The following is a 20,716-nucleotide window of genomic DNA, read 5'->3' on the forward strand; positions in this document are numbered from 1 at the left end:
TTTTTTTGGTCATATCCGTGATATACACGGTCTGATATACCACAGCTTTTAGCCAAATCAGAATTCACGGCTTGAACCACCCAGTTTATAATGGAGATTAACCAAGTGAGGTTTTGAGAACAACGATCTGTACTAGTCGTCGTCTCCTGGGAGTCTGTCCCGTCTGCTAGCTTTGGCGTCTTGATTTGTCTGCGCTTGTCTTTTTTTTCAACAAAGCATCTCTTGCCCTAGAGGCTGACCTGATCATCGTTACCGTTCACCCTTTAGTCCTTTAAAATTATAAAAAAATATATCATATATTCTACTACACCTGTGGCAAGACATTCACTCATGTGATCTGGTTCTATGTGATCTGGTTCTATGTGATCTCTCTCGTACCTCTTCCACATAGTCGTGTCCAACAGGCTGCACGTCATTCTGCAAAGCGGCCAGGGTAGACAGCAAATCAGAGGACTCGTTCTTCGTCTCCTGAGGTTGGGGGACCAATGAGGGCGGAGGAGGCTTGGATGTCTCCACCTTGGCTTCCTCTGTCACCTTCCCAGTAGTCTGGAGCTTGTTTCCTCCTGGAGACAGAAGAATTGGTACAATTCCAGAATAATACAAATGGTGGTTCTGATGACTTGCAGCTTTTACAGGGACCAGATGTCAAAAAGAGTCTCGCCAGCCAAAGACGAACGTCTAAGGAGCGGCAGGTAACATAGTGGTTAAGATCATTGGGCCAGTAACCCAAACGGGTCTGTGGTTTGGGCCAGTAACCCCAAACGGGTCGCTGGTTTGGGCCAGTAACCCCAAACGGGTCGCTGGTTTGAATCCCTGAGCAGACTAGCTGAAAAAAAAAATCTGTCATTGTGCACTTCATTTTTTATTTAACAATGTGCACTTAACCCTAATTGCTCCTGTAAAGTCGCTCTGGATAACAGCGTCTGCTAAATGACTAAAATTTCAATCAACACTGAACAAAAATATAAAATACAACATAAAAAAAAAAAAGTGTTGGTCCCTTGTTTCATGAGCTGAAATATCTCAGAAATGTTCCATAAAAGCACAAAAAGCTTATTTCTCTCAAATTTTGTGTACAAATTTGTTTACATCCCTGTTAGTGAGCATTTACATTTTAGTCATTTAGCAGACGCTCTTATCCAGAGCGACTTACAGTAGTGAACATACATTTCATTCATGCATTTTTTTAAATAATATTTTTGTACATTTTTGTATGCATGACGACTAACGAAAATACACACCCCAATTTAATTCCACAAAATTATGCGAATTAACCTATAGACCGGTAAAATGTATTTTTCGGCAGCTGACCGATTAACGGTTAACGGTTAACATCCCTAAGCGAGCGAGATGGGCAGAGAAATCTGGCCTCAGCCTGACTTTAATCTCAGAGACTGGCAGCGATTCAGCTCCCCATTGGCATGTCTGCCAACAACTCAACAGCCCACAGCCCAACCGCCAGTGGTCTCAGCCTCTAGAATTTCATCAAAATCAAATGTATTTATATAGCCCTTCTTACATCAGCTGATATCTCAAAGTGCTGCACAGAAACCCAGCCTAAAACCCCAAACAGCAAGCAATGCAGGTGTAGAAGCATCAGGGACCACATTTCACACGCAATCTCCATTTAAATACATTCTCCGAATTGAAAAAGCTAAATTCAAAGTTTCAGTGAATGATTGGATGTTTGGATCTTTATTTAGGAGGGATAAAGTGGAATGATGTGGACCCCCCCCCCCCCCCACCGGTCCAATTTTAAACACAACAGCCTTACCAACAAAGTTGATCTTGGGGGTGTTGACCTTCTTGACAGCTGTGGTGGCATTGGCTGCTGATAGGTTGTTCCCCACTAGACCCTTCCCCAGTCCAGCCCCCGCGCCACCCTGGCTAACGATGTTAACCGGCTTCAGGTAGGAGGAGTTGGAGGTGGAGCCTGTGGGGGTGGTAGAGGAGGTGGCAGGGGTCTTGGACGAGGCCGTGGTAGAGGTGGAGGTCTGGGTCACTACACTGGGCTCTGTGGAAGGGATGGGTTTCCCCAGCTTGGTGTGGAGCTTCACCACCTGACAAAAAACAGAGACAAAATACAACATTATATACACACAATGAACAAAAAATTTAAAAGCACAGCCTGGGATCGAGCCAGGAAATGTAGTGACGCAGCCAGCAAGTCTTTTTTCCCCCCCACTTTCTCCCCTCAATTGGTAGTTACAGTCTTGTCCTGTCGCTGCAACTCCAGTACGGACTCGGGAGAGGTGAAGGTCGAGAGCCACGCGTCCACCGAAACAAGACCCCCCCCTAAGAATTTGTTCTTTACTGACTTGCCTAGTTCAATAAAGATCAAAACAAATACTGTGGAATAATACTGTAGACATCAAAACTATGAAACAAATAAGGAATCATGTTGTAACCAAAAAAAGTGTTCAACAAAATCTAAATATATTTTATATTTGAGATTCTTCAAAATAGCCACCCTTTGCCTTGATGACAGCTTTGCACACTCTTGGCATTCTCTCAACCAGCTTCATGCGGTAGTCACCTGGAATGCATTTCAATTAACAGGTGTGGCTTGTTAAACATTCATTTGTGGAATTTATTTCCTTCTTAATGCATTTGAGCCAATCAGTTGTGTTGTGACAAGGTAGGGGTGGTGTACAGGAGATAGCCCTATTTGGTAAAAGACCAAGTCCATATTACGGCAAGAACAGCTCAAATAAGCAAAGAGAAACGACAGTCCATCATTACTTTAAGACATGAAGGTCAGTGAATACGGAAAATGTCAAGAACTTTGAAAGTTTCTTCAAGTGCAGTAGCAAAAACCATCAAGCGCTATGATGAAACTGGCTCTCATGAGTACTTCTACAGGAAAGGAAGACCCAGAGTTCCCTCTGCTGCAGAGGATAAATTCATTAGAGTTACCAGCCTCAGAAATTGCAGCCCAAATAAATGCTTCAGAGTTCACGTAACAGACACATCAACAGATCAGAGGAGACTGTGTGAAAATCAGGCCTTCATGGTCAAATTGCTGCATAGAAACCACTACTAAAAAGTACACCAATAAGAAGAAGAGATTTGCTTGGGACAAGAAATCCGAGCAATGGACATTAGACAAGTGGAGATCTGTCCTTTGGTCTGATGAGTCTAAATTTGAGATTTTTGTGAGAGAGTAGAATGGATGATCTCCGCATGTGTTGTTCCCACCGTGAAGCATGGAGGTGGTGGTGGTGTGATGGTGCTTTGCTGGTGACACTGTCTGTGATTTATTTAGAATTCAAAAAGGCACACTTAACCAGCATGGCTACCACAGCGTTCTGCAGCGATACGCCATCCCATCTGGTTTGCGTATTTTATTCAACTAGGCAAGTCAGTTAAGAACAAAGTCTTATTTTACAATGACGGCCTACCCCAGCCAAACGCTGTGCCAATTGTGCACCGCCCTATGGGACTCCCGATCACGGCCGGTTGTGATACAGCCGGGATCGAACCAGGGTCTGTAGTGACGCCTCTAGCACTGAGATGCAGTGTCTTAGACTGCTGTGCCACTTGGGAGCGCTTAGTAAGACTATCATTTGTTTTTTAACAGGACAATGACCCAACACACACATCCAGGCTGTGTAAGAGCTATTTGACCAAGAAGGAGAGTGATGGAGTGCTGCATCATATGACCTGGCCTCCAATCACCTGACCTCAACCCAATTGAGATGGTTTAGGTTGAGTTGGATCGCAGATTGAAGGAAAAGCAGCCAACAAGTGCTCAGCATATGTGGGAACTCCTTCAAGACTCTTGGAAAAACATTCCAGGTGAAGCTGGTTGAGAGAATGCCAAGAGTGTGCAAAGCTGTCCTCAAGGCAAAGGGTGGCTACTTTGAAGAATCTGAAATATATATTTTGATTTGTTAACACTTTTTTGGTTACTACATGATTCCATATGTGTTATTTCATAGTTTTGAAATCTTCACTATTATTCTACAAATGTAGAAAATAGTAAAAATGAAGAAAAACCCTTGAATGAGTAGGTGTGTCCAAACTTAATGGATTCGGCTATTTCAGCCACACCTGTTGCTGACGTGTATACAAAAGAGCACACAGCCATGCAATCTCCACAGACAAACATTGGCAGTAGAACGGCCCGTACTGAAGAGCTCAGTGACTTTCAACGTGGCACCGTCACAGGACGTCACCATTCAAACAAGTCAGTTCGTCAAATTTACATTTTTTTTTTTTTCTTCTTCTGCTTCCATACACTCACTGAGTGGACAAAAGATTAGGAACACCTGCTCTTTCCATGACACGGACTGACCAGGTGAATCCAGGTGAAAGATAACGATCCCTTATTGATGTCACTTGACGAGCATTAATATTAGCATGCGTTATGGAATCCACACGGCACTGCAGAATAACACTGGCCAAAATGACCAATGACATCATAGACTTAAGTGAGTGACATCGGGTGACCAAAACAGCTTCCTTTTTCCCCCTCACCCAATCCCCAGAGACGTGTCCTGGATGTATTTGATAAGAGAGAGGTTTTTTTTTTTGTCCTAATGCAAAACGGACATGAACAATACAAAAGAAAAAGGCAAAGTAGAGCCTAGAACCAAATCCATTACACTCAAGTGTTCCTGGACCTCTTCTGGGAAGCGGAGGGGGGGTGGGGGGGGGGGGTCCAGGCCCGGGTCCAGGCCACCGGGACAACCGCGGATGTAAACAAGGGGTTTTATAAATCCATTTGACCACGGGAACCTACCTTCTGGTGTTTGGCCCCTCTGATGTGTGCAGCGTAGGCATCAGCCCCGGTACAGGACACGTCACAGAGCTCACAACGGAGCTGGTTCTGAGTCCCCCGGGCTGATCCTCCACCTCCACTACTACTACTGCTACTGTTGCTGCTGCTCTGGGAGACTTTCAGGGCCACCTCCTTCTTCTTGTGCTTCTGGCCTTCCAGGTGCTCCTTGTAGGTCTGGGTGGATGAGAGAGAGAATTAAATTTCTCTCTCTAGATAGAGCTAAACCTATATCAGAGGGTTGGGGGGGAGCATGGTGTGTGCAATGCCAGGGTTGTGGGTTCGATTCCCACGGGGGGCCGGTATAAAAAAATGAAGAAACTCACAAGTCGCTCTGGATAAGAGCGTCTGCTAAAATGACTAAAATGTAAATATAAAATCTGTCAATGGAATTAATTAATATGGGGGGGACAGTGTATTATGAACATACTTGATGAGAAAAAGTAACAAGTAGCATGCATTTCCATACTAACCTAAGGACAGGTAAGGACAGGTAGGTATGAGAAAAGATGGACAGAAAGAGGTAAAGATGCTGATCTGAAGATAAGTGAAGAGAGAAGGATGAAAGACTGATGGATTGAGGGTCTAAGCTCACCTGGGGGTCCTGGCTAGAGGTGTGTTCTAAGCTCACCTGGGGGTCCTGGCTAGAGGTGTGTTCTAAGCTCACCTGGGGGTCCTGGCTAGAGGTGTGTTCTAAGCTCACCTGGGGGTCCTGGCTAGAGGTGTGCTCTAAGCTCACCTGGGGGTCCTGGCTAGAGGTGTGCTCTAAGCTCACCTGGGGGTCCTGGCTAGAGGTGTGCTCTAAGCTCACCTGGGGGTCCTGGCTAGAGGTGTGTTCTAAGCTCACCTGGGGGTCCTGGCTAGAGGTGTGCTCTAAGCTCACCTGGGGGTCCTGGCTAGAGGTGTGCTCTAAGCTCACCTGGGGGTCCTGGCTAGAGGTGTGCTCTAAGCTCACCTGGGGGTCCTGGCTAGAGGTGTGCTCTAAGCTCACCTGGGGGTCCTGGCTAGAGGTGTGCTCTAAGCTCACCTGGGGGTCCTGGCTAGAGGTGTGCTCTAAGCTCACCTGGGGGTCCTGGCTAGAGGTGTGCTCTAAGCTCACCTGGGGGTCCTGGCTAGAGGTGTGTTCTAAGCTCACCTGGGGGTCCTGGCTAGAGGTGTGCTCTAAGCTCACCTGGGGGTCCTGGCTAGAGGTGTGCTCTAAGCTCACCTGGGGGTCCTGGCTAGAGGTGTGCTCTAAGCTCACCTGGGGGTCCTGGCTAGAGGTGTGTTCTAAGCTCACCTGGGGGTCCTGGCTAGAGGTGTGCTCTAAGCTCACCTGGGGGTCCTGGCTAGAGGTGTGCTCTAAGCTCACCTGGGGGTCCTGGCTAGAGGTGTGCTCTAAGCTCACCTGGGGGTCCTGGCTAGAGGTGTGCTCTAAGCTCACCTGGGGGTCCTGGCTAGAGGTGTGCTCTAAGCTCACCTGGGGGTCCTGGCTAGAGGTGTGCTCTAAGCTCACCTGGGGGTCCTGGCTAGAGGTGTGCTCTAAGCTCACCTGGGGGTCCTGGCTAGAGGTGTGTTCTAAGCTCACCTGGGGGTCCTGGCTAGAGGTGTGTTCTAAGCTCACCTGGGGGTCCTGGCTAGAGGTGTGTTCTAAGCTCACCTGGGGGTCCTGGCTAGAGGTGTGTTCTAAGCTCACCTGGGGGTCCTGGCTAGAGGTGTGTTCTAAGCTCACCTGGGGGTCCTGGCTAGAGGTGTGTTCTAAGCTCACCTGGGGGTCCTGGCTAGAGGTGTGTTCTAAGCTCACCTGGGGGTCCTGGCTAGAGGTGTGTTCTAAGCTCACCTGGGGGTCCTGGCTAGAGGTGTGTTCTAAGCTCACCTGGGGGTCCTGGCTAGAGGTGTGTTCTAAGCTCACCTGGGGGTCCTGGCTAGAGGTGTGTTCTAAGCTCACCTGGGGGTCCTGGCTAGAGGTGTGTTCTAAGCTCACCTGGGGGTCCTGGCTAGAGGTGTGTTCTAAGCTCACCTGGGGGTCCTGGCTAGAGGTGTGCTCTAAGCTCACCTGGGGGTCCTGGCTAGAGGTGTGTTCTAAGCTCACCTGGGGGTCCTGGCTAGAGGTGTGTTCTAAGCTCACCTGGGGGTCCTGGCTAGAGGTGTGCTCTAAGCTCACCTGGGGGTCCTGGCTAGAGGTGTGTTCTAAGCTCACCTGGGGGTCCTGGCTAGAGGTGTGTTCTAAGCTCACCTGGGGGTCCTGGCTAGAGGTGTGTTCTAAGCTCACCTGGGGGTCCTGGCTAGAGGTGTTCTAAGCTCACCTGGGGTCCAGCACAGCTGATCTTGCAGACATCACAGTAGTGGATTTGTGGTGGTTTGGGAGGCTGCTTGGGTTTCAGCTGCTTGCTCTGGTAGTGGGGGGATATAAACAGAATATAAAAACACTGATTGGACAAAACATTAAGAACTCTGCTCTTTCCATGACACAGACTGACCAGGTGAATCCAGGTGAAAGATAAGATTCCTTATTGATGTCACTTGTTAAATCCACTTCAAAATCTGTGTAATGGGCTTCCGAGTGGCGCAGCGGTCTAAGGCACTGCATGAGGCGTCAATACAGTCCCTGGTTCGAATCTAGGCTGTATCACACCCGGCCGTGATTGGGAGTCCCATAGGGCGGCGCACAATTGGCCCAGCGTCGTCCAGGTTTGGCCCGGGGTAGGATGTCATTGTAAACAAGAATTTGTTCTTAACTGACTTGCCTAGTTAAATAAAAGGTTAAAGGCTACAAGCGGTTGGGCTCGCAGTCGGCGTTCCAATTCACCCGAAAGGTGTTTGACGGGGTTGAGGTCAGGGCTATGTGCAGGCCAGTCAAGTTCTTCCACACTGATCTCAACAAACCATTTCTGTATGGACCTCGCTTTGTGCACGGGGGGCATTGTCATGCTGAAACAGGACAGGGCTTTCCCTAAAAACTGTTGCCACAATGTTGGAAGCACAGAATCATCTAGAATGTCATTGTGTGCTGTAGCGTTAAGATTTCCCTTCACTGGAACTAAGGGGCCCGAACCATGAAAAACAGTCCCAGACCATTATTCCTCCTCCACCAAACTTTACAGTTGGCACTATGCATTGGGGCAGGTAGCGTTCTCCTGGCATCCTCCAAAACCCAGATTCGTCCGTCTGGACTGCCAAATGGTGAAGCGTGATTCATCACTCCAGAGAACGCGTTTCCACTGCCACAGAGTCCAATGGCGGCGAGCTTTACACCACTCCAGCCGACGCTTGGCATTGAGCATGGTGATCTTAAGGCTTGTGTGAGGCTGCTCAGCCATGGAAACTCATTTCATGAAGCTCCTGACAAACAGTTCTTGATGTTGCTTCCAAAGGAACTCAGTGAGCGTTGCAAATGAGGACCGATTTGATTTTTTAAGCGCTTTTAAAAAGAAATCAGCTTCTTGATATGCCACACCTAACATATTCCATTCTTATTTACAATAAAAGTGACACAATACATTCAATTTACCATTAATTTCTATTGGACACAATATAAATCTGAAACACAACCGAAACAAACAACAGCAAATGCATCCAACACATTTGTAGAGTCACAAGTTTGATGTAATCAATCGCGTGCTATGAATATGGGACCAAATACTAAAACGTTTTACTACTTTAAAAAAACGCACATAAGTGAATTTGTCCGATACTTTTTGGTCTCCTAAAAAGAGAGAGGACTACGTACAAAACAAGTTGACCCGATATGTATGAAAATACTCTCAGATTAAAGCCGAAAGTCTGCACTTTAACCTCACAGTATCAATTCAAAAACAAAATAAATTAAAAAGTGCTGGAATACAGAGCCCCCCCAAAAAAAAAAACCCAACTACAAAACAATGTCACTGTCCCGATACTTTTGGTGCGCACTGTCGTCAGATAACATCGGAAATAGAAATATAACCTGGAAGGGAGGTTTCTTGGTAAAAGAACTGGCTGTCCATGCTGCTGAAGCTGCTACCGCCGCCACAGCCTGTTTCTGCTGCTGCTGCTGCTGCTGCTGGTAGTACGTAGAGGCAGCTGAGTAGACCGCTGCTTCGTAGCCCGAGTACGACGTACCTTGGAGGGGGGAGAGAGAGAGGGAGGGAGGGAGGGGGTTAATTCCCCACACATCTAACTTCCAACTTTACACAGGCCAGGAGCCGGACAGTTTTGGGGGATACATTACGTGGTGCAATTTACACATTTCCAGTAACAATCCCAGGATTCCTATAGGTTTTTCCCCCCCCCAGAAGGCTTGGTTGGAGCTAAGAGGATTTCTCAGTTAGAGCCTATTCCTCCAGAAACACCCCCCCCCCCCCCCCCACAAAAAAAAATATATATATCTGGAAAACCTGGGTGTGAATTCTATGGGAAAGTTAGGAGAATTTTTCTAAAGTCTCGTTGTATTTGAATGCTTACCGGAGTATGCGACGGGGTTGGTACTATACGTGGGGCTCTGGGAGTACGTGACGGCATTGGTGGAGTAGGTAGTCGGCAGGTAGTGCATGCTGGTTACGGCTTGCATGTCGTGCTTACCAGAGTACGTGACCGCATTGGTGGAGTACGTGGGGCTCTGAGAGTAGGAAGGGACGACGGAGGCCACGGCGGCTACGGGCTGAACGGTGGACACGGGGTAAATGGAGAACGTGGAAGAGGCAGGGGAGGGAGTAACAGGCTTGATGGCCGTCACCTGTCGAGACTGTTGGGTCTGGGTGTAAGGGGTCAGACTGGCCTGGGTGTAGCCCGTCTTAGGGGCTGCAGGGGGAGAGAGAGATTGATGTTGGTCAAGAGTTCACCTGTTAAGTACAGTTGAGTACTACAATACAGGATAAACATGGGTACAATACAGTACTACAATACAGGATAAACATGGGTACAATCCAGTAATACAATACTGGATAAACATGGGTACAATCCAGTAATGCAATACTGGATAAACATGGGTACAATACTGCAATACTGGATAAACATGGGTACAATACAGTAGAATACTGCAATACTGGATAAACATGGGTACAATACAGTAGAATACTGCAATACTGGATAAACATGGGTACAGTAAAATACTACAATACTGGATACACATGGGTACAGTAGAATGTTATTGAAATAATAGTCTCCATCCAAGTGACTATGGATAAAGGAAAATGATTCATTCTAGTACAACAACCAACATTTATTCAATGAAATGTGTATAAAAATCACAAAGGAATAGAAGTGTAGTCGTGCATTGCTTTCGCTCTGGGGTTTTAGGCAGGGTATCTGCAAAGCACTTTGTGACATCTGTTGACGTAAAAAAGGGCTGTCTGAAAAACATAAATTTCATTGATCTAGTAACAATCTGAGCACCATCACCTGGAAGGGATTTCTTCCACGTGGCGTCCCAGGTCTGGTAGTACGACTCGGCAGTGGGTTGGGGCTGTACGGCTACCGCAGCGGCTACCGCAGAGCTAGCTACGGGTTGCTGGTAGTACTGCTTAGGGTCGTAGGTTACCGCCGGGGCCGTGGACCGTACGTAGGAGTAGGAGTCCTGTAAAACAGAGACACAGTGGAGTCAGGGAAAAGAAACATGGAGGAGGAGTCCTGTAAAACAGACACACAGTGGAGTCAGGGAAAAGAAACATGGAGGAGGAGGAGGAGTCCTGTAAAACAGAGACAGTGGAGTCATGGAAAAGAAACATGGAGGAGGAGGAGGAGTCCTGTAAAACAGAGACACAGTGGAGTCAGGAAAAAGAAACATGGAGGAGGAGGAGTCCTGAAAAACAGAGACACAGTGGAGTCAGGAAAAAGAAACATGGAGGAGGAGGAGTCCTGAAAAACAGAGACACAGTGGAGTCAGGAAAAAGAAACATGGAGGAGGAGGAGTCCTGAAAAACAGAGACACAGTGGAGTCAGGGAAAAGAAACATGGAAGAGGAGGAGTCCTGTAAAACAGAGACACAGTGGAGTCAGGGAAAAGAAACATGGAGGAGGAGTCCTGTAAAACAGACACACAGTGGAGTCAGGGAAAAGAAACACGGCGGAGTCCTGTAAAACAGAGACACAGTGGAGTCAGGGAAAAGAAACATGGAGGAGGAGTCCTGTAAAACAGACACACAGTGGAGTCAGGGAAAGGAAACATGGAGGAGGAGTCCTGTAAAACAGAGACACAGTGGAGTCAGGGAAAAGAAACAGATGATGGGGTATTTCAGTACATTCAGCATCCTGATTCTTTCACTTTGTTAAATCCATGCTGGGGAATGTGCAGCTGCACACATGGAGAAGGCCCGAAGAAGAGGGAAGTAGCCTTTAGCTACAGGTCATGAGTGAATTAGGGGACATCTTTAAACTAGCAGACAAAGCCAATGTGCTTAATTAAATACATATTTAGTCTAGTCATCACAGCATACGCTGAAAAGTAATAAAAAAAAGGCAGTCTGTCAGTAGAGTTGTGATCACTACTGAGAGGAGTTGTCCGGGGTAAAAATAAATCAAAAGCTGCAGTTCTTCTCCATCTTTCAGCCCAACAGCATCTGGGCTCCAGATTGACTTTCACAGAATAAGAAACAAGCAGATGTGAGGTCCAACACCTTGATTCAATCAACTTGAGGTTTCTTGGGGGGGGAAATAACAACTTCTGTGTGACTTTAAATCTTAAAAAAAAAAATTTAAAAATTTTTTTCAAAAAGGGGGACGTTCTCAAAAACATGAAGCTTCAAATTTCATCTCTCCCCCAAAGCTGTTTTGTAACCCTTTTTGGACTAGTGCTAAAACTACCTCAGAACACTGGTTTTGGAAAAGCTTTAAAAGATGAAATGAACACTCCAAAATGCTAACATGTTGAATATAACATTGAGGTGGGATGTTATTTACCTGGTATCCTACCTGGTAGTTCTGGGACGTGACAGGGGGGGGCGGCGGGGGAACGTCCGGCTGGCGTGCATAGCCGTAGTCAGCGGTGGCGTGGGCCGGCTGGTAACCTCCGTAGGCTGCGGCGGTGGCTGCTGCTGCCACGGCGACAGGGGCAGGCCTGGCTACGGCGACCGTGGCGCCGGTGGGAGCGTAGGCTGCTGCCACGGAGTGGGCCGCCATCGGTGCCTGGTGTACGGTGTAGCTGGCCACGGTGGTAGGGTGGGTGTAGGCCACCCCTGCAGCTGGCTGCTGACTGGAGAGGGAGAGAGAGAGGGAGAGAGAGAGAGGAGAGAGAGAGGGGAGAGAGAGGGAGAGGGAGAGAGGGAGAGAGAGGGAGAGAGAGAGAGAGAGAGAGAGAGAGAGAGAGAGGGAGAGAGAGGAGGGAGAGGGGGAGAGGGGGAGAGGGGGAGAGATCAGGTCTGGTGTGACTCTGCTGAGAGAAGGAAAGTCAGTACCGAGGCTGTGGCGACATTTTGGTGGTGCTGATGTAGGCCTAAGGATGGGTAGGGGGAGGTCCGGAGAGTGTGAGTCAACTTCCCCCTAAGGAATTTGGAGCATTTAAAAAAAAAAAAAAAAAAAAAAAATAGTACATTAAATTGTCATTTCCTGAAATCTAGAGCAGAGTCTTAATGTTGGATCCTAAATTAAATTGAGGTGGTCTCAATGACACATTTTCAGGGGTTAAATTTAGGGGTAGTGCTTATTCTTAAATTAGGTGTTTTCATGTGGATAATCTATCGAAAAAAATGTAAACTGGCTAAAATTGTTTGGGTAGAATTCAGAATAATTAAATTACTAGACGTAATGTAGTAGTCCATCGTACTGTAGGATATTTGTAATATGAACTGAACTATGAGCTCGTTTCAGATCGCCATCCCTGCCCTTATCCATCAGATCTGACGACTAGGCTACCAGTCATTCAACATGCCTCGTTGTCGTCGGTGACCCGACTACTATGACATCACTAGCAGCCTACTTGTTGACCTCCAGCTATATGAAGAGGACAAGATCCACGACTGATTAAAACATCCAGACTGTTCAGATTAGTAGGCCTAGCATCAACTCTACCGCGGCGGGGCACTTAACTAGCTTAACGCCGCACGGCACGTTTCCTTGCTCGTCAATACGCTCATACGGAATCCAAAACGGCTGCGCGCCATCGTGCATAAATATATTTTGTCCCCCCCTACACCAAACGCGATCACGACACGCAGGTTAAAATATCAAAACAAACTCTGAACCAATGACATAAATTTGGGGACAGGTCGAAAAGCATTAAACATTTATGGCAATTTAGCTAGTTAGCTTGCTGTTGCTAGCTAATTGGTCCTGGGATATAAACATTGAGTTGTTATTTTACCTGAAATGCACAAGGTCCTCTACTCAGACAATTAATCCACAGATAAAAACGGTCAACCGAATCGTTTCTAGTCATCTCTCCTCCTTCCTTTTTCATCTTTGAACATAGTGATTGGCATCTAAACTTTCATAGTATTACCACGACGACCGGCAAAACAGTTCGTCTTTCAATCACCCACGTGGGTATAACCAATGAGGAGATGGGAGAGGCAGGACTTGCAGCGCGATCTGCATCAGAAATAAAACTGATTTCTATTTTAGCCGTTGGCAACGCAGACGTTCGTTGGCGCACGCGAGCAGTGTGGGTGCAATAATTGAACAACATAGATTTCTAAATTTATTTTGCAACTCTCGTGCACGCGACGCGAGCGGTGTGGTCAGCCTGTAACCTACTACCGTTACCGATAACAAAGCATGCGTGTTCTCACTTTGTTAACTAAACAACGCTGTTGTGGTTATTTGCTTGACAAACATACACTTTTGGCAAACAGTTCGTTCTCCATTTTCTCGATCCCCCCCCCCTCCCTCACATTAGGATGGAATCAAAGGACGAAGTGGAGACTTGGGCTGCTGCCATCGAGCCCCTTAAGTAGACAGGAAAAGACAACCCCCCCCCCCCCCCCCACGGTAAACGTCATTTATCCACCATCTTTGATAGTACTACGACTACGGGGGGGGTGCGTCGGAGGAGAGCGAGCTATTTGTTTCTCCTCTCTACTGATTGGCTCAGCTCCAACTTCAGGACGGTTGAGTCAAAAACCACAATGTGCCAACTACAATTAGAGGGCAAATCGCCCGCCTCTGGTGTCCCAAGTCTAAAATGAGTCCCTGATTAGAGGGGAACAATGAAAACAATGCACTGGCATCCAGTTTGAAGGGCCTATATCGTTCATCAATTTATTTAAAAAAAAAAATATATACACATATACATATATATATTCATCAATTTTAGGAAATGAAAGCCAACCTTATATGCTTCCATAGGTTTCTAAAATAACCCTGTAGAAAGATGGCAGGCCGAAAGATGGCAGGCCGTCGGCATGTTTAAAAAAAAAAAAAAAAAAAAAAAAAAGGAAGAACGATTTAAGGAATGCCTTGAATATTTGACAAACACTCACTGAGCGAGCAAGAGAGAAAAATCACTGCATCAAAAATGGGGGGAGCCAGGTGTTGAAATAGGAAAGAGGGCAAGAGAAGAAAAGAACGAGACAGGAAAGAGAAACGAGACAGGAAAGAGAGAGAGCGAGCGAGGCAAAGCGCGGAGGGCGAGAGAATGGCGGTATTCAGGAAAATCCTTTTGATTATTTCCCTGATGAGCAGCAGACCAAAAGAGGTCTCTTAGTGGAGGAGAGTGCAGTGTGTAGCCCCTAGCCTATTCCTTCCAACACACAGACTAAGCCTGTGCACTACTGTTGACCAGGTCCGTCTAGTGGGCTCCCGATCGGCGCAGCGATCTAAAGCACCGCATCTCAGTGCAAGAGGCGTCACTACAGACCCTGGTTCAAATCCAGGCTGTATCACATCTGGCCGTGATTGGGAGTCCCATAGGGCGGCACACAATTGGCCCAGCGTCGTCCGGGTTTGGCAGTCATTGTCAATAAGAATGTTCTTAACTGACTTGCCCAGTTAAAATAAAAAACGGTTCAATTACAAAATAAGTTGAAATTGTTGCATGTTTCATTTTTGTATAGTAGTTTACAAAAAAAAGGTAATAAAAAAATATAGATATTGTAGACATTGATGTAAACTATTTATTGTTATTGCTCAGTCAACTCAGTCAATTTAAATCACAATATGGATTTATTATCCATATAGACTAGCACTAGTGTGACCATTCCTCAAAACATGTAAACATTCAATAGTTGATTTTTCTATGTAGGCCTATTGTCACCATGCACTGACAAACAATGCCTTTCTAATTGCCCCCCCACCGGAAATGAGGTTCTATTGAATTAATCTAAAAAAAAAACTAATCTAATTCTTCCTGCCTCTGAATCCCAAGATGTGCAGACAGGTCTAGTCTATAAGAAGAAGGGCATCCATCTTGATGTCAGTCTCAAATGAGCCTGTTAAATAATTCAAAATGGCTGGTCACGATTCCATGTTTTATTAAAATCGTATGTACGGGATACACCAGCCAATGGTTCCTTCTGGACAACGCAACAAAAAAATACAATTAAAAAAAGATAATAGGAACATAAAGTAAAAAAAAATGTCTCAGTAGAATAGAACAAACATTTTAGCATCAAGTATAATACAGGAAGGCACAATTTATAGTCCAATATTTACACACGTTTTGGGAAAAGGAGCAAGTGTTTAAGTTGTGAAGACGAAGCACCTGACGTTAGTAATAGCAGTTGTGATGGACGTGTGTGTGTGTGTGGAGAATTCAGAGCAGGTCAGTCCAGTTCAAGTGTTCAGCAGTCTGATGGCTTGTAGACAGAAAGTCAGAGGCTAAACGGTATCAGACTTCATGTTCGTTGGGCAGGCGCTAAAGGGAGTGAACAGCTCGTGGCTGGGATGTGTGGGGTCTTTGGCGATGCTGCGGGCCTTCCTGACATGCTGACTACACCATGTTGATTTTGTCCATCCACACCAGATGGAGGTCAGGACTCGCAGGTTGAAATATCAAAACAAACTCTGAACCAACTATATCTATAAAAAAAAATAATAAAAAAATAAAAAAAATAAAAACATGAAACATTCATGGACATTTAAGCTAGCTAGCTTGCTGTTGCTAGCTAAATTTGTCCTGGGAGATACTTTCTATAGGCCGACTCGTCGTTGATCATCAGGCCTGTAACAGTGGTGTCGCCAGCCAACTTGGAGTTTGTTACGCTTAGCCACTTAGTCGTGGGTGAACCAGGGGTACAGCAGAGGACACGCCTCTGTGTTAAGACTGGAGGCGGCGTCTTTGCCGCCAATCCTCACAGCCTGCGGTCTGCCCCATCAGAAAGACCAGGATCCAGTTGCAGAGGGTAGTGTCCAGAGCTCTGAGAGGGAATAGAATGTGTTTAGCTCGTCTGGGAGGGTGGAGTCGGTGGGGATTGGTCTGTAGTCCTTGCAGATGCGCAGAGAGTGTTGTCGGACGTCAATTTAAGTTTGAGTCTATTGTCTTTATGCGTCCCTAATGGTTTTTGAAGGAGGTCGTACCTGCCTTGTAATCCTGCTGACACTGAATGCTGCAGTACGGGTTCGCAGCGTGGTACGGATATCTCCGTTCATCCAGGGTTTTTGGTTGGGGTTTGTCCGGGTTGTTTTTGTGGGCAACATCGGGCTGGGCAATATGACCTAAAATTCTTCTCAATTTCCTCAAAATGTACAGGTGATTACTTAACAATGACCATTTTCTCCAAATAGTCCAATACACTGAATTTCAAATGGTCAGCAATTAATCTAATTCAGGGCTTGTGAAAATTATACCTAAATAAAGCTAAAAAAAATATGATCCTTCCACAACCATAAGACCCACTAATCATTTGATAAAAATGGTTTAACCTGTTTTTTTTGTTTTGCAATAGTCATTGATCTAGCTTTTAAGTCTATGAAAATACCTTTTGTTAATTTTACCACATCCACACACACATTCACTAATAATGACTAACTTCTTGTGGCATAAAAAAAAAAAAAAAACACACACCTCAAGCGAGCAGCCAGCTAATCTTTACATTTCATGTTTAGCCAACTAGGCTCCATTTGCTAGCTAACAAGGTAAAACAGTTTAAAAAGAATGTAGGTACACACCCGTCGGTCTGTCTCGAACAGCATGTTAGCCCGTCCACTTTGTTGAAATCAAGTGGGCCTACCTTATTTCTCAGAACGAAAACGAATTGCCAATTTCTCATAATTGTGTTCTGTGTTTTATAAAAATCTGCAATAAGCACAGAGCCTTTGGTTGAAATGCTGCTAGCAGTACATGGAACCACACTTGACAAACTGAAAATTCATTTTTTTTCCCCAGAATCAAAAATGTTCATTGATACTCCCGTTTTAGTAGTGTCCGATTGGCGATTTGAGGAGTTGAGACATAAAAAGGGGAGGGGGGGGGGGGGTAATCGCTAGGAAAAAAAAGTTACCTTCTGTAACTTAATGTCTCAACATAATGTCTCAATGTGTTTGTGTCCATATGACACATTATGTTTGGCCCAAACCTCAAAATTCAAATAGAGAGTTTGCGAGGAAGACGTGATCTCTCATCTTTGTTGTGGATGTTGTATACATGTTGTTGTATACATACCATTACATTACATTACATTAATACATACATTAAGGCTACCTCAAGTTGCTGCTTGTAGGCGGGAAGTAGGAACAGAGATACGTGATCTGATTGGCTGAAGTGGGGGGGGCGGGGGATGGCTTTTTACACGTCACAGATATTTGTAACCTTCAGGAAGTCTTCAGACCCCTTTACACATTGTTGTATTACAGCGTGAATTTAAAATGAATTAGATTAGATTCTCTAGCCCAACTTAACACACAATACCCCATAATGACAGTGAACACTTTCAATAAATATATTGAAAATTAAATACAGAAATCTAATTTACATAATTATTCATACCTCTGAGTCAATACTTTCTAGAAGCACCTTTGGCAGCAATTACAGCTGTGAGTCTTTCTGGGTAAGTCTAAGAGTTTTCTACACCTGGATTGTGCAATATTTGCCTATTAAGCTTTTAAATTCTTCAAGCTCTGTCAAATTGGTTGGTGATCATTGCTAGACAACCATTTTCAGGTCTTGCCGTAGATTTTCAAGTCAAAACTAACTTGGACTTGGTAAGCAACTCCAGTGTTGATTTGTGTTTTAGGTTATTGTCCTGCTGAAAAGGTCACTTTGTATTCAGAACACTTTTTTTTTTTTTTGTTGCAGTATTACTTTAGTACCTTGTTGCAAACAGGATGGATGTTTTGCAATATTTGTATTCTGTACAGCCTTCCTTCTTTCCACTCTGTCATTTAGGTTAGTATTGTGGAGTAACTACAATGTTGTTGATCCATCCTCAGTTTTCTCCTAATCACAGCCATTAAACTCTAACTGTTTTAAAAGTCACTATTGCCATCATGTTTCCTTCCTCTCCGGCAACTGAGTTAGGAAGGACGCCTGTATCTCTGTAGTGACTGGGTGTATTGATACACCATCCAAAGTGTAATTAAGTTCAGCACGCTCAAAGGGATGTTCAATGTTTGCTACCAATAGGTGCCCTTGCTTGCGAGGCATTGGAAAACCTCCCTGGTCTTTGTGGTTGAAATTCACTGCTCGACGTTACTGATAATTGCATGTGGAGATGAGGTAGTGATTTAAAAATAAAATGTTAAAATACGATTATTGCACACAGTGAGTCCATGCAACTTATTATGGGACTTGTTTGGGAAATGTACTCGTGAACTAATTATTTGGGCAATAACAAAAGTGTTTGAATAATTACTGACTCAAGACGTTTCAGCTTTTCATTCATTTGTAAAAAAAAATTTTTTTTTTTAAAAAGTCTAAAAACGTCAATTCCATTTTGACATTGTGTGTAGGACAGTAATTACATTATTTAAAAAAAATGTTTTTATTCTATTTTAAATTCAGGCTGTAACAACAAAATGTGGAACAACGACATTGTGTGTAGGACAGTAATTACATATATTAATTTTAACGCATTTTATTCTATTTTAAATTCAGGCTGTAATAACGACATGTGGAACAACGACGTGGTCTAGCACATTGTGATACCATGGTGATATTTTGTTTTAAAAACGTGCTTTAAAAGGTTAAAGTCGTAAATGACATCGCCGAAGTCGAGGATCGGTAGGATGGTCAGTTTTACGAGGGTATGTTTGGCAGCATGAGTGAAGGAGGCTTTGTTGCGAAATAGGAAGCCGATTCTAGATTTAATTTTGGATTGGAGATGTTGGATGTGAGTCTGGAAGGAGAGTTTACAGTCTAACCAGACACCTAGGTATTTGTAGTTATCCACATATTCTAAGAGAACCGTCCAGAGAAGTGATGCTGGACAGGTGGGGGCAGCAAACGGTTGAATAGCATGCATTTAGTTTTACTAGCGTTTAAGAGCAGTTGGAGGCCACGGAAGGAGAGTTGTATGGCGTTGAAGCTCGTCTGGAGGTTAGTTAACACAGTGTCCAAAGAAGGGCCAGAGGTATACAGAGTGGTGTCGTCTGCATAGAGGTGGATCAGAGAATCACCAGCAGCAAGAGCGACGTCATTGATGTATACAGAGAAAAAGAGTCGGCCCGACAATAACCCATAATGACAAGAGCAAAAACTTTAGTCAACTCAGAGTTTAACCGGTCTTATCAAAGTGGCTCACCTTTTAGCCAGGTACATTTTCTATGGTAATGAGTCCTTCAGAACCTGCTCCGGGTCAGGCCGACTCAGGGCCGACTCCACGTGAAAACGACTGAGCCGCCAGTTAAGGACCAATGAAAATCAGATTCCCTCCATCTCGCAAAGATTCAGTCATCATTTGAGGATGACTGATGACTGATAAAATATTTGTATTAAATAAAAATAAAAAAAACACATTACACAAAACGTATTTTTTTACTTTAACCCCCAATGCAACGCTGAATTAACAAAACAAAATATATCAATAGGAGGAGTGGGGGGGAAAGGTGCTTGTGGTTGTGACAATAAGTAATAAAAAAAACAGCATTTCTAAAATCCTATTTCACAACACAACCTGCTGAATTTGCACGAACTTTCCCCCCCCCCCCCCATTTAAAAATGTTGGCGAATTTATACATTATTATTATTATTTTTTTTAATAAAAAAGTGGAACTGACTCGACCATTGACTGATGTTGTTTTCGCATTCCCCGCAATGACAAGTTCAGTGTTGGACTAGACATGAGCGTCGTGCAGTTACAAGCCCGCTAGAGATAGCAGTTAGTTACCCTTACCAGAAGCCACAGTTCGATCCATGTGGAAAATCTGGTTGAATAGCAGTCAAGTGTCTGTAAAAAAAAACAAGAGACAGTATTCCCAAACATCCCTCTAAAGATTGGAAGACTTGCTCCGAGTTAAATTTATTTAGGGAGAAAGTTAGACGCACAAATATCATACATCCAATAAATATACATTCCCTGTTACCAGTAATGGTGAGAGGTTAACATGTATTTGGGATATGATATTTGTGCGTCTAACTTTCTCAGTATTCACGATTCAAGTGAAGATTATCCGTAATCATGGTAGCAGCCACTTTAAATGAAGTGTTTAGAAATATATTATATTCTTATTTACAATAAGTGACACAATATTAACTATTTATTTCTATTGGTGCAATTTTTTAGATTTTTTTTACCTGAAATATAACCAAAACATCAAATTTGTAGTCACAAGCTTAAATGTAGTCATTGATTGTTATGAATGTGACCAAATACTAAAAACTTACTACACCTAAAATAGGGAGACATGATATAATTTTCTAAAAACAGTTCACCTGATATGAAAATACCCTCAAATTAAAGCTGACAGTCTGCACTTAAACCTCATAGGTCATTGTATCATTTCAAATCCAAAGTGCTGCAGTACAGAACCAAAAACAACATGGGTCACTGTCCCAATACTGTTGGAGCGCTGTGTAGTTCTGTCCTTGTCTATTAATGTTCTGTATTATGTCATGGTTTCATGTGGAAGCCCAGGAAGATTACCCACTGCTTTAGCAACATCTAAAATGGGG

The 20,716-nt window shown here is 44.5% G+C and overlaps 1 protein-coding gene across 8 annotated transcripts in view; it reads right to left on the reverse strand.

Moving 5' to 3' along the window:
* The window catches only part of LOC106585971 (zinc finger RNA-binding protein), a 51,380-nt gene that overhangs the window by 23,577 nt on the left and 7,087 nt on the right, over positions 1–20,716 (reverse strand). For 2 of the 8 annotated variants that reach the window (XM_082968748.1, XM_082968747.1), the window contains exons 3-11: positions 19,938–19,991; positions 11,635–11,926; positions 10,139–10,313; positions 9,320–9,538; positions 8,706–8,860; positions 7,066–7,152; positions 4,745–4,957; positions 1,775–2,060; positions 379–563 (exon numbers count right to left, since the gene is read on the reverse strand). In XM_082968748.1, the coding sequence (XP_082824874.1) occupies positions 379–563; positions 1,775–2,060; positions 4,745–4,957; positions 7,066–7,152; positions 8,706–8,860; positions 9,320–9,538; positions 10,139–10,313; positions 11,635–11,926; positions 19,938–19,991 (1,666 nt within the window). Of the gene's footprint in view, positions 1–378; positions 564–1,774; positions 2,061–4,744; positions 4,958–7,065; positions 7,153–8,705; positions 8,861–9,202; positions 9,539–10,138; positions 10,314–11,634; positions 11,927–19,937; positions 19,992–20,716 lie in introns of all 8 variants that reach the window. The other 6 variants (XM_082968744.1, XM_082968742.1, XM_082968743.1 and 3 more) reach the window with 5 other exon arrangements.

Source organism: Salmo salar, chromosome 24, assembly GCF_965601325.2.
Source record: "Salmo salar chromosome 24, fSalSal1, whole genome shotgun sequence".
NCBI classification, from domain to species: Eukaryota; Metazoa; Chordata; class Actinopteri; order Salmoniformes; family Salmonidae; genus Salmo; species Salmo salar.